Source organism: Arvicanthis niloticus, chromosome 1 (genome assembly GCF_011762505.2).
Source record: "Arvicanthis niloticus isolate mArvNil1 chromosome 1, mArvNil1.pat.X, whole genome shotgun sequence".
NCBI lineage: Eukaryota > Metazoa > Chordata > Mammalia > Rodentia > Muridae > Arvicanthis > Arvicanthis niloticus.
In genome coordinates, this window is record NC_047658.1 from 149,894,214 (window position 1) to 149,907,159 (window position 12,946).

The 12,946-nt window shown below is 44.1% G+C and overlaps 1 protein-coding gene across 5 annotated transcripts in view; it reads left to right on the forward strand.

The window, feature by feature from the left end:
* Positions 1 to 12,946, forward strand: part of Cnnm1 (cyclin and CBS domain divalent metal cation transport mediator 1) — a 55,538-nt gene that overhangs the window by 32,155 nt on the left and 10,437 nt on the right. For 2 of the 5 annotated variants that reach the window (XM_034518213.2, XM_076921739.1), the window contains one exon: positions 10,471 to 10,634. In XM_034518213.2, coding sequence (XP_034374104.1) covers positions 10,471 to 10,634 — 164 coding nt within the window. Of the gene's footprint in view, positions 1 to 2,260; positions 2,324 to 10,470; positions 10,640 to 12,946 lie in introns of those variants that run through there. The other 3 variants (XM_076921748.1, XM_034518204.2, XM_076921759.1) reach the window with 3 other exon arrangements.

Here is a 12,946-nt window from a genome sequence, read left to right on the forward strand (position 1 = left end):
AAACTAGATAATAAATAAATAAGTTTATTAATTAAAATTGTAATAAGAAAAGGTGAAGAAATGATTTGTTACAAATCACCTAGCCAGTTGATGACTTAACTAGATGGGGCATCTCCTGTGTCGTGACTAGTTCATAAAGCACAATGAATACAGATTTTAGATCCATTGTGGCCCAGAATTCAATCGCTGTATGGAAATGTTAGAATAGTTTACCATGTCATTTTACTTTCTAGCCCACCAGCTGGCTGAAATGAAGTCTTAAGTATCTGCTCTACCCATGAGGATATAGAACTTGAGTTGAAGCTTTAAAAAAAAAATGAAAAAACTGTAATATAATGTGGTATTTATGTCAGCCAGTGAAGGTTGAGCAAAGAAGCATCAATGTTAAGTATAGAGAGTTGAAAAGGTGAGAGTTGTTACATGTTACATCTAGAAAGAGGTAACATGTAACCCCTTCATTCTCAGAAGGAGGCACCTTGACTCATGTTAGATCCTGCTCCTAGGATTGTAAGATGCTACCTAGAAATTCTGACTCTGTTCCAGCTCTTCAAAAAGAGCTGTGGGAGGAAAAAAAAACAGAAAACAAAAAGTTTCGTAGGTCTCACCTTCCCCTTCCCTCCCCAATTCATATGACATTCTTTTAAAAGGGCCAGCAAGAGGTTTCATCAGGAAAGGGCCCTTGCTGCTGAGTCTGATGACTGAGTTTGTTACCCTGGAGCCCACACTGGAAAAGAAGATAACCATCCCTCACCCACATGCTATGCCACACCTACCCACAGACACAAATAAATAAACTAAAAGCAAATTCAATCAAGTAAGAAAATATCTGACTTCCTCAGATCCTAGTTGTATCAAAAATCCTTCAGTTTTATCAATGAGAAGAGTAAACTTGCAACTGCAGTCTTTTTTTCTTCATGTTTTATTAATTTTTTAATAACATAAAGTGATGGATTTTACCACGGCATCTTCATATACATGACTCATTATACTTTGTATTTAACTAACTAAAGGGAAGCACTAAATTCTCTTTTCTTTCCCATGCTTCTGAGCCTTTGTACATAAATGTTCAGAAAAGATAAAGAAAATTGCCCAGTAAGGGGGGGGGGAGGTTGTTCATCCTCCACCAAATCCTTCCCCCTGAGTGAATTGTGAGCTAAATGCAAAGTCCACCCCGATCCTAGTGTTGTACTCTGAGCTGGTGCTGATGTTGAGGTCTAGGGGAGCCCCCCCCCACCCCCGCCACATTTTTACCAGCCAGGAGCATCAGCATGTAGTTGGGAGATGGAGCTTGAGCCTAAACCACACCACAGGACAGTCAACTCTTACAGGGTCTTGACCTAGTAGGTTGAACACCTGTGACTTGTGTCTCGGTGTTGAGCTGAGGTTACAAAGGGTTCTCCCAGGTGCTCCTCAGTGTGGCCTAGGAAGCGCAATCCATACTCTACTCTTTGCCCTTTTTTGAGACAGGGTCCCACTGTGTAGCCCGACTGCCCTAGAATTTGCTATGTAGACCAGAACTCACAAACATCTGCCTGCCTCTGTCTGCGTGCCATGGTGCCCGGCTCACACTCTATTCTTTATCTTGATTTTAATTGCCAAGAAATCCTGGAGCCCATGATGACAGAGGTTGGCTTTGCAGAGGAGCCTCATATGAGCTTAGGTACCACAGGATCACACAGAGGTATGCAGGGGGAGGGGAGAACGAGCCTTCCATTTGCTTAGCCGAGTAGACATTTAATTTAGGAAGAATTGATTCTCTTAGAGACTGGGGTTTCTTGCTCCAGTGTGTCTCCAAACAGAGGCCAATTCAAATACTCATTAATATCCTATGGCAGAATGGTTACCAGGTAGGTATAAAACCCCCTCCTCCTCTCCTGCTTGGATAAGTAATTTCAGGTCAAATCTGTGCTGTAGGAGATAAGGACCCAGAAGCTGCCTGTTTCATGTGCATAGATCGTTTGTATGATCATTCATCCTATAGATCGTTTTCATTTGGGTCCTAGTCACTGGCATCTGTGAGTCCCACTGAGGTGATTGCATGTCCTCTCAGGAGACCTTCAGTGGAGTTCATTTTATTTTGTCTCTCTGAAGAGTGACTCCATAAACATAGAATTCCTGTGCTTTCCAAAGCAAGGTTTATTTTTGCCAAGAAATGTGCTATTGTGAAGAACCAGGAACAGCCGGTCTCACCCACTTTGCTTTGTCTCTCTTCTTTTATGTTTATCTTCCCTTTGCCACTCCCATGCCCTTGGCCCCTTAGTGCCCGTCTCTGTGTCTCGTACCTTCGCCTTCAGCAGAGGGGACTCTCTGGCAGGCTCCCCAGGTAAACATGCATGAGTATCTTGGGTCTCTGTAGATCCAGTCTGGTTAGCAGGAGGCATTTGGTCCCCTTTCACTGTCCTGCATGAGAACTGGTCTCTACCCGAAGGCACGTCAATGGCTAAGACATAAAGCATTCACACAAATAACACTCATTTGCATAGCATCAGTTAGGAATTTTCCTGCCAGGAAATATATATATATTCATTCCCTATATATCTGTGTATATGTGTGGAATCATGGTTGAGGTGAGAAGTGACGTAAGTTCTCCCACATAATTTGACTCTTCCTGAGTGGAGGGATGAAAAGCGCAGCAGAAGAGACCGAGGAAATGATGGAACACTGTCCTACCTTCCAAGCACCTCTTTTTCTTCAACCTTTGCTTCCCTGTAGTTAGCTACTAACCCATTCCCCTCTTCTTAGTAATTTGCTGAGTGATAGCTGCATTTATGCACATACAGAGGTATTTTTGTAAAAGTGCCCAAATAGCTTTTCATTGGGTGTAACTCCTCATGTTAATGATATAAAACTTAATGGTTTTCTTCTTAAATCTAGTGAAACCTATCAGGGTATTCAGTAACCCAATGACTGTGTTGGGTACAGTAAATCTGAATAATTAAATGGCTCTTTGTGTTGTTTCTGTCTTTAGAAGTTGATCTCTTAGTACCATGGAGTGAAGACCAAAGCAGGAATGTATTAAATATATTTTCCTGCAGTTAAAAAGTGCCCCCTCTCTCCCTCCACCTTCTTCTCTCCCCGAGTGTTCCCACCAGCCTCTTCCCTTCTTCCTGTCCTTCTCTGTCCCCTTTCTTTCTCTGCCTCTACTCCCTTCCTCACCCCCCCTTCCCAGATCCCAAATAAACATCCTTTTATACTAGAAAAAAAAAGTCCATTCCCTGTGGTTGCTCCATCTATGTTTTCCTCCCCAAACTCACCGTATCCTCAGTGACCCCAAACCCTGTTATGTCTGGTCAGTTGACCTTCTACATTGTAAATACCATATTCTGAGACCTCAAACCTCATATCCATAACCTCAAACACAGTTATTTTAACTTGTCTCCCAAATCACATTTTCCCATCAAAACCCATCTGGTTCCCATGTTTATCTGTTCAAGACAACTTAACCACCTTCTCAAATTTCACCAAAGTTTTCTGTCTCTGTGGATGGTAATTTTCCACTAAGAAATAAAGCTCTTCTTGCTTTGTGAGAATTCATGCCTTCCTAATGGCTACAGGCTAGAACAGTCAATGCAAGATGCCAATCTGGTATCCACACCAGCTAGGCAGTCTAACCCCCGCATGCCAGCAAAATTAGAAGTGACCACATCATGGACCTTCAAATCTTGGTGAATGCCAAGACTGTACTGCAGAAATGAGCCGCAGAAAGGGAGGTGCGTAGTTTTACAGGATTTTAAACCAGAAGAATCAAAGCAGGCATGTATTTTTCTTTTTAATTAACCCTTAACTAGCCAGACAACCCAGTTAGTTATAATTTCTCAGTGTAAAAGGATAGTAGTCACAGTATTTATTATGGAAAAAAAGTCTATAACCCAATGCCATAGAATAAACAGAATCACTGTGTTTTCCTTCTCCCACCAGGGACAGAGACTTTCTCCTCCTCTGCGGGTATGCACCCCAGAGAGTTCTTTCAGTCTTCTCCCCATTCTCCATGACTGTGTATATTTAATCTGATGGAAAACTGCTATAAAAAAAAAAAAAGACAAGTTGAGAACAAGCCCATCCTTTTCCCAGTCTTGGTTCAGCTCTGCAGAGTGGATCAGTCATAGATGCAGCAAGAGAAAGCTAGAAGTAGCTGATGCCTTCTCCTTCTGCTCTTTCTACCATTCTTGTTGCTGGGCTCTCTTTGGACAGCCGCTAGCCTGCATGGTAGCTGCCTGACATTCCCAGGCCCCTACACTACAGCATTAGCTCTTACATGGACTCTTGTTCCTGCCCCATGTTAGCAAAGATGCCTGGGAGTTTTGTGGTAAGAAATCGTGGGTCCCTTCTGGTTCCAGTCTTTATTTCTGCTCCAGAAATATAAACTTATATACATATTAAGCCTTAACTTGTCTTGCACAGGGAAAAAGATAACCCTTAGAAATAAAAGAGTTTTAAAAACAAATCAGAGTTCTGGAAAAAGAGGTCAAAACTTAAGAGCACTTGCTGCTCTTGCAGAGGACTCAGGTTGAGTTCCCAGTACCCACACGGCAGCTCAGAACCTTCTGTAACTCCAGATACTGGGGATCCAGTGCCCTCTTCTGGCCTCAGTGGATTCTAGGCATTTTACATGATATATATATATATATATATATATATATATATATATAGAGAGAGAGAGAGAGAGAGAGAGAGAGAGAGAGAGATAGATAAAATGCTTGTACACATAAAAGTAAATTTTGAAAGTTAAGAAGAAATTTCTTAAAAGACATTGTCATTTTATCCTAGTCCCCACAGATGCTCTGGGAGATGGGCAGAGATTATTATAGGGAGACAGACTACAGACATTAAGCCATCTGGTCAACCTTGTATGTGTCATAAGTAGGTAAAGAGATGAGGAATTCAGGTCCCTTGATTCTGCTTTCTCTTGCCTGGAAGTTACTGCATCTCTACATGTAAGCATTTTGCACCCCCTAGAGGGCAATGTTTGCACTAGCCATGCTAATGAATATGGTGCTCACATTGGACCAAGTCCAAGAGTCCTTGTACCAAATATTTCAGAAACACTGAGCATGTGACTGTAAATCATTATACATGAGGCATTTCTTTCTGAAGTAAGGGGAGCTTAGTGGTCCATGGATCACCTCCAGAGAACAGTGCAATTAGCTAACTTTGCAGGTGCTTTTGTTTAAAAATGAAACTTCTCCTTGGCCCCACTGCAGTTATCTCTCTCTCTCACCAAATTCATTCCCTCATTCTTCTCCTGATGGAGACAATATTGACTTTCCCATGGCAATCCTCCTAAATCCATGAAAGCACAGAGAAAGAGGCACCACAACCAGGGCTATTGTCTATCCAGAATATGCTTTGAGATCAAAGATGGTGTCGTTTTCTCCCGGAGTATACAAGGAGTCCCTAAAAATAATCTTCCAGCTTTGTACAATGTGCAAGTGGAAATATTCCTTGGGGTTGGCTCTTGTGCAGTAAACATTTGGGAACCATTACCACACTCCTTGAAACGTGAGTAAGTTCATCTGGGATCGTAACTGGGGCTGACTTGCAGGGTTCACGTGGGGCTTGACGGAGGGCTGGCTCTTGGCATTTGGTTGTCTGATGTTTAAAAAACTACCAAGAATGATGAATTTTAATAATCTTAGTTTGTACTCTTATAAGCCTGTGTAATTAAACTCCACCCCTATTTAATTTGGGGAACACAGATGGCCTGTGGTAGTAACCATGACCAAAGGAAAGCTGTCCTCCCTCATCCCTCTCCAATGATCTCAAAGGATGTAGACAGGCGGGCACAGAGCCCTTTTGTTCCCACAAATCTTCATGCTCCAAAGGGGAGTCAAGCGTTATGCTTGTGGATTTTGAGTTTTGTTCCCTGTGAGGGTTCCCTAGATAAAGGTAGGCACAGGAGAGGCGAGAGACCCAGAGCTGTGTGACAATCTTTGAGGCAACTGTATATTAGTACAGATTAAAGGAAAGTCTATCTAGCATCAATTACTATATAAAATATTCCTCCATGCCTTCTTCTACCTCCCCAAATTTTAGTGCAATATATTCTCCACTCAACCTCAGTCACTCTAAGCTGCTAGCCTGGACAGACAGCTCTTGCAGGATGACCACACACTGGCAGCAGTGTAGTAGACGGAGGTCTAGCACGGTCCTCCAAAGCAGTTGGTGAGGAGAAGTAGAAAGCAGTGTTCCTTCCCTTCTACCCAGTCACCCTGGAGCCGGCTACATGCTATAAGACCAAAAGCTGGTCACTTGGCCCAGCTCCTGTTGGCGTCTCTGTGGTCAACAGTGATGTGTTCTGTTGTCTGATCTGCTGCATCCAAACCCCCTTGCACCACACTTAGGGTTTTCCACTTCATCCCCCAAGCCGTGCCTCTGTGCTCTTAGGAGATGCCAAGGGGAATTAGACAACTTGAACTAGTTTGCCATGCTGCTGGGACACTCGTCTGTTACTGATTTCTTCTTTTTTATTAAAAGCATTTCCATCCCCATCTCCCTTGCTCTGAAGCCCCAGAGCATGTGCACAATTACCGAAATGCCGAGTCATGAGTGTCCTACCTACTGAGGAATGCCAGGCTCCGGGGCGCCGAAACATCCATCTTGCACAACATTCACATGAGCTGGGAGCTTGTCACGACATGAGGGTTCTTTTTTTCTTTCCTCTTAATTCCTTTTACAAGACAGTTGTATCTTGTTGTTTTGGTGTTAAGAATCTTTGGAATTTTATAAATAAACATCCAATGGTATATTTACTTTTAGAAATGTTAAAATATGTTTCTCCTTACAACACAACAGTGACATATATATATATATATATATATATATATTCATATATATACACACATACACGTGTGTGTGTGTGTGTGTGTGTGTGTGTGTGTGTGTATGACATGAGTCCCTGAAAAAAAGCAAGGTGATCTCCTTATTCTAGATGCTCATAATGAGAGCTTTATAGAGAACTAGAATGTATTTGCCTCTATTCCCTATAAGGAATGGAAGTGGTTCAGGCAGATGTGCCTGCAGATGGGGAGAGTTCAGTAGATAAGATAGGTTCTATTTCTGTCTTCCTTTCCAAATAGTATATAGAAATATGACCTAAGATCAGGATGTGGGGCAGAAGCTGTGGGCTGCAAAGCCCCTGTTTGGTCAGGAAATGTGGAAGATGCAACCATGAAGCTGCAAACAGAGCTCACACCTTCTCCCCTGAGCTATGCCTGACTCAGTGGATGCAGAGTCAGTTTTGCAGACCCTGATCACATGCCAAAGAAGCTGCCCTTCTGCAAAACTACCTGCTATTCAAACAACTGCCCAGAGGACAGAGCTCTGGCTTGCTTAGTTAGCTGCTACCCTAAAGAGCTACAGGTAGATTTGGCCAAGCCAGAACCCATCAGTTTGTTTTCAAGGGACCAATACTACAGTCTTATAACCCATAGCCACTGGTGCTTGTTTGTGTTCCTGTGTTCTCTGTCACTGAAGTGTCAGTCCTTAGTCATTCTGGACAGTCTGATCCTCGAACACCTGTGAATGAGCCACTTCCACAGGTTTGACTACAGGACCTCTTGTCTCAAGCACCATTATTAAAGAGAAGGCAGAGTCTTGGTGCCCCCTGGCCTCTCCCCTAAGCTGCCAGGCCTAGGCCAGGAGCTTCTTAGATTTAACTCTATGCAGCAACATTTCTGGCATCCTGCTATCAGCCCTAGCTTCTTAAAAAAAAAAGCAGGCTTCCCTTAAACAGGATTTAGATTCTAAATTAAAACCCCTTCAAGGGCTGATAGGTACAGATTTGTCCACTCTGCCTTTGTACTGAGTGCCTGCCTCAGGTTGGGCTCTGAGGGTGTGTACTGATGATAAATAGGAAAGGCAAAGGCTCTACCCTCACTGAACTTAGGGTTAAACAGATCTGACAAATATGTAATTAATTTTTGTGAAACATACTTTTTGAAGGACTGGAAAATAGCAGTAACAGAACTTGGGGGAGCTTCTCAGGGTACCCAGATGAGGTCTGCAGAGGAGTGAGCATCTCCAGAGACAGCTAGGGATTAAGAAGGATGCCACCTTGGAAGGCAGGCCTGGGAACCAAGAGACTGGCATCTTCTCAGAAAGAGGCACTTCCATGATTGAGGATGACCAAGGAAGCCAGAGGCCAAGAGAAGAGAAGGGGGACCCAAGACTGAATCAGTAAGGAAAGTGGGGATCAGCAGGGAGTCTGGGTTTATTCAGGTAGAATCAGAAATGAATTTATGGAAACAGATCTCAGCAGTCTCTTTTTATCCACACTTGCACTTTTTGTGATTTCCATTGCCAATGATGATAATCAAGATCCATAAGTATTAAATTGAAAATTTAGGAAATAGGGAATTTCAATGTATCAACAACTTTAACTTAGTGTGTATTATAATTCTATTTCATTAGTTAATACTTAGTGGTAAATGGTCTCTTATGGAATCTAAATTGCAAGCTAAATTTTATATGTATGCGGGGAAGGGGAAACCCAGCGTATAAATTGGGTTTTTACTATTGGAGTGTCTGGCACCGACTTGGAGTTATGGGATTTTCCCCACCACCACCACCACCACCACCACCACGACCAATAGGAAGCTGCTGTCTGAGATTAGTAAGGAGAACAGATTGTGACCCAGAGAAAACTGATGGTAACTGTCCTTGAGTAGAAAGAGAGAGAAAGCAGAGAGAGCCCTTTGGGTTAGAGACTAATGGCAGGCTTGACATGGTCCTAAGGGAGTAGAGAAGTCAAGGCTGATCCCAGGTTTCTGGGGGCAAATAGCTTCAAGCAAGTAATTGGCATTTTCAGAGGTGGCTAAGGTAAAAAGTGGGCTCCTGGGCTCTATAACCAGATGAAAGCGGTCACCCTGTGGTTCTAGAGAAAACCTCATTCAACCTTTGTTTAATATTTTCACTACGTGGTTTGCCAAGCTCTAATGGCTTAGCAAATAGACAAGTCATCAGACTCTGTGATGCACTCCAGCAGGGGCTGATCAGACATCTTCATCGGCATGAACATCATCTCATGGGGCAGATTCAAACCCCTAAGTTTCTACCCTGAACGAACTTTGAAGACTTTGAATCTTCACTTGAGTGAGCTGAGGTAGATCTGAGTTCTGAGAAGCCAGCAGCCTCCTTAGTGCCTTGGGAAGACATACAGAAGGCATCAGTTGGGAAACGGAATGAGGAGGGGTTTGCATTCTCTCATTGGGCTGGTCCCAGTGTTGAGACAATGCTTAGGTCACCTTCAGCTTTCCTCCGCCTCTTTGGTCCTAGGGAAGACAGATCACTGTCCATTTTAAACCAAATGGCATAGTCTTTACTGAATTTAAAGAAGCTATGGAGATGTTTATGTCTTTGGCTGAGCATCTGTGAATTATTCCAGGTTCTATTTATGCCAGAATGAGCCTTTCTATGATCCACATTTTCAAGGCCCACTCTCTTCAGTGCTCCCCCGCTGGATAAAGCAAGACATTCATAATAGTCAAGGGGCTCCCGAGCCCATGTTCTTCCTGCTATGTATCTCAGACATGCAGAGTTCTAGGGTTCCACAACCAAAAATCCCTGAAAGACACTGAGTCCAAGAACACTAAGACCAGAGTCTGGCTCACCCCACACAACCCTGCTTCTGCCACAAAACTTGAAGAGTTGAACCTTGCTTTACACGTTGGTATAAACAGGTATGAAAGGCAAGGATAAAACACTTTAACTGGGGGCTGGAGAGATGGCTCAGCACTTTAAGAGCACTGACTGCTCTTGCAGAGGTCCTGAGTTCAATTCCCAGCAACCACATGGTAGCTCACAACCATCTCTAGTGGGATCTGAAGCCCTCTTCTAGTGTGTCTGAAGACAGTGACAGTGTACTCATATACATAAAATAAATAAATAAATCTTTTTTTAAAAAAACCACTTTAATTGCATATTAACATGCTATGCAACTTGTAACGATTTACCCTCATGGCTCATGGACCCACAGCCTGCCTCTGCTATAAGGCAGGCCAAGTTAGTCCCACTAAAATATGGCTATGGTGAAATGACAGGTGATTCAGAAGATAAGCCTAAGGCCTTGGTCTTTCTGTCACAGCTCTGTGTACAGTACCTTGCCCCAGTAGAGAAGCACCATATCTACAGCACTCTCCTTGTGTGTTTGGGGGGTCCCCCTACACCTAACTTAAAGACAAGAGCCAAGATGGCCTCCTACTTCTGCTCCCATCTAGGGAAATGGAACACTCTGGCTTCCTCCCCAGGCCAGGCCGTGTTTCACAGGAGGCAACACTAACAAGCCACTCCCTTCTTGGGCTCTAATGGGGTGTGGGCCCCTGTCCTTACAATGCCATAGCTAGAGTGCCATGGGACCTCGGTAAACAGCGCCTTTCTCTCTCTTCCTCCTTCCTCTCATCCTTCCTCTCTTTTTCCCACCCACCATTCCTTGTCTCCTCTCTTGTTCCCCTCCCTCTTCCTCACCATCTGCAGTAAACCGGTCCCCTTCTCGCTGCAGCGGGTTGAATCGCTCCGAGTCTCCAAACCGAGAGCGCAGTGACTTCGGCGGGAGCAACACACAGCTGTACAGCGGCAGCAACAACCTCTACACACCTGACTACTCTGTGCACATTCTCAGTGATGTGCAGTTTGTGAAGGTAACTCCTCCAGAGGGCAGCGGGCTGGGGGATATATATATATATATGCCATTTCCCTGTCCCATGGCATGCTGGGTGACAGTTCTTCCCTGGCTGTACAAAGCCCTGCTTTTAGTAAGCTTGGTTGTCACTGTATATCATAGTTATTATTAATCATTTGTCACAGTCGAGATCTCTGATTTCTTTATTTCCCACGGAGATGCTAAGGCACAAATTTAAGGAATAGGGACTTGTCTGAGATGTGTTTCTAACAGAACTGTCTCTTTTGGACCCCTGGCATTGGCACCAGAGTGGTTTTATTCATTTCTTTCAAGGTCAGTTGGCAAGGAATAAATAAACCTGGCATATAGAAACCCGTGATGAGCTTCTATGATAGTATATTGACTTAAGACCATAATATTAAAGTGGGTCAGTGAAGAACCACTCTAAAAATGCATCATGGACAGATGTAGTCAGCCCGAGTGACCTGTGCTTAAGAAAGTCTGTCTCGTCTCTTTCCTTAGCATTGCAGTACACTGGAATCTTTTAAATTTTCTCCCTTAATCTTACTCTACTGGATTTTATGACATTCAGCAAACCATTATAAACTTGGCTTTGAGACCTTAGCTAGAGCCCCACTTAGCCCAGTCCAACAAAACATCCAGTGAATACACTTGATAACTGTTCCAGCCGCTGAAATCATACAGTGGGAGAGAGTAATTTCCTTCTGCCCAGAACACTGATAGCTTCCGGGGTGTGCTGGCTGGTTTTATGTGCCAGGACTCTGCAGATATTTTTAGTGATGATCAGCCAATAAAAGTAGCCATGGAGAGACAGAGAGACAGAGAGACAGACAGAGGGAGAGGAACCATTGAACATTACCAGCAGAATGGGCAGAACTTGCCAAATGAGGCAGGCTAAGGGCTACAGGACAGAGAGTATCCCACAAGGAGCTGTACTGAGTCCTTTATCTGAATCACCTGTTAACTCTCATGACTGCCCTCTGAGGTAGGTGCGACTAGCCTTCCCGTTATGTAAATGAAGTTGAGGCTTGAGCATAAGACCATCTGGCTGAAAAATTAAGAGTCAAGCTTCAGAGTTAATCCTTCTGTCTGCTTCTGAAGCCTGAGCCCTGCGGCATCAGGGAGAGTTGTAGAACGTTAACCCAGGTAGAAGCAACCATGGACTAGCTGAGCACTCCTCACAGGTATGACTGGGTATCCAACAGGTCTGAGGGCAGCGAGACTAACCTGAGAAAACCATAGCCCATGACTTCCAACCTAAAAGACATCTCAGTGCTAATGCAGACCTTCCTCTGAGGTGGGGATAGCAGGCGTGCAGGATAAAAGAACTAGCATGCTAGCTCTGCTGGTTTGTAGTACTGGGCTCATAAGTTCAGGTCACGGACTGTCAGCTGTCTCACCCATGTCTGCTTTGTGCGTGGCATTGATGAGACACTGTGACAGCTGCTTTTCTAGAGATTACATGGCAATATCAGGGATGAGGGAGACAGGTAAGCACACAGCAACCAAGTCCAAGTGCTGGTGTCTGAGCCGTGGCATAAACAGATTGGGCAAAGGAGACTTGGCTACCTTTGAAGTGGCCATCAGAGCAGGCTGAAGAAAGGACACTTGCTGAGAACTGAAGAGGGAGAGAGGGGGAGGGAGAATGCTCAGAAGAGAGGTGACAGTAGACAGTAGTGGGGTAGTTGGGAGCCCTGGCCTGTGACAGGCAGGTGGTGGTGTGGTGGGAATGGAGAGGAAGAAGCAGAGCCTCTGGGCCCTCCGGGGCAGCATATGGCATTTGGATTCTATTTTTAGTACATTTCCCCAGCAATAGGGGGAAAAAAAACATTAAGTAGGACTAAAAGTTTTCTGAAGCCACAGGTTTAAAGAGAGTTTGACTAATGCTTTAATTGGCCACCATTCTCAACTTTAAAACATTTTAGATGGGAGGGTGGGGGAAGGAGGGCTCCCTTTTTTGTTTTGTTTTGTTTTGTTGAGTCTTCCTGTTCAGCTAAGTCAATTCAGGCTGCTGTCACAAATTATCATAGAATGTACAACTTACACTGCTATAACCTGGGAAGAGTCACAGGGCCAGTAGATTCAGTGTGCTGAGGGCCCACTTCCTCATGGACCTTGTGTCCTCAGACATTAGAGAGCAGAGAAAGAGAGCAAGCCCACATAGAAGAGAAGTCAGCGTGCTGATCCCCTCCTGAAGCCCGCTCCTGAATGCCTTCTCCTCCAGGATTAGGTGTCAGCGAGTAGTGTGTAGATTTTGAGGGTCATATGGCACCATTTATGACTGAAGTTCAAAAAAAATCAGTGTCCATT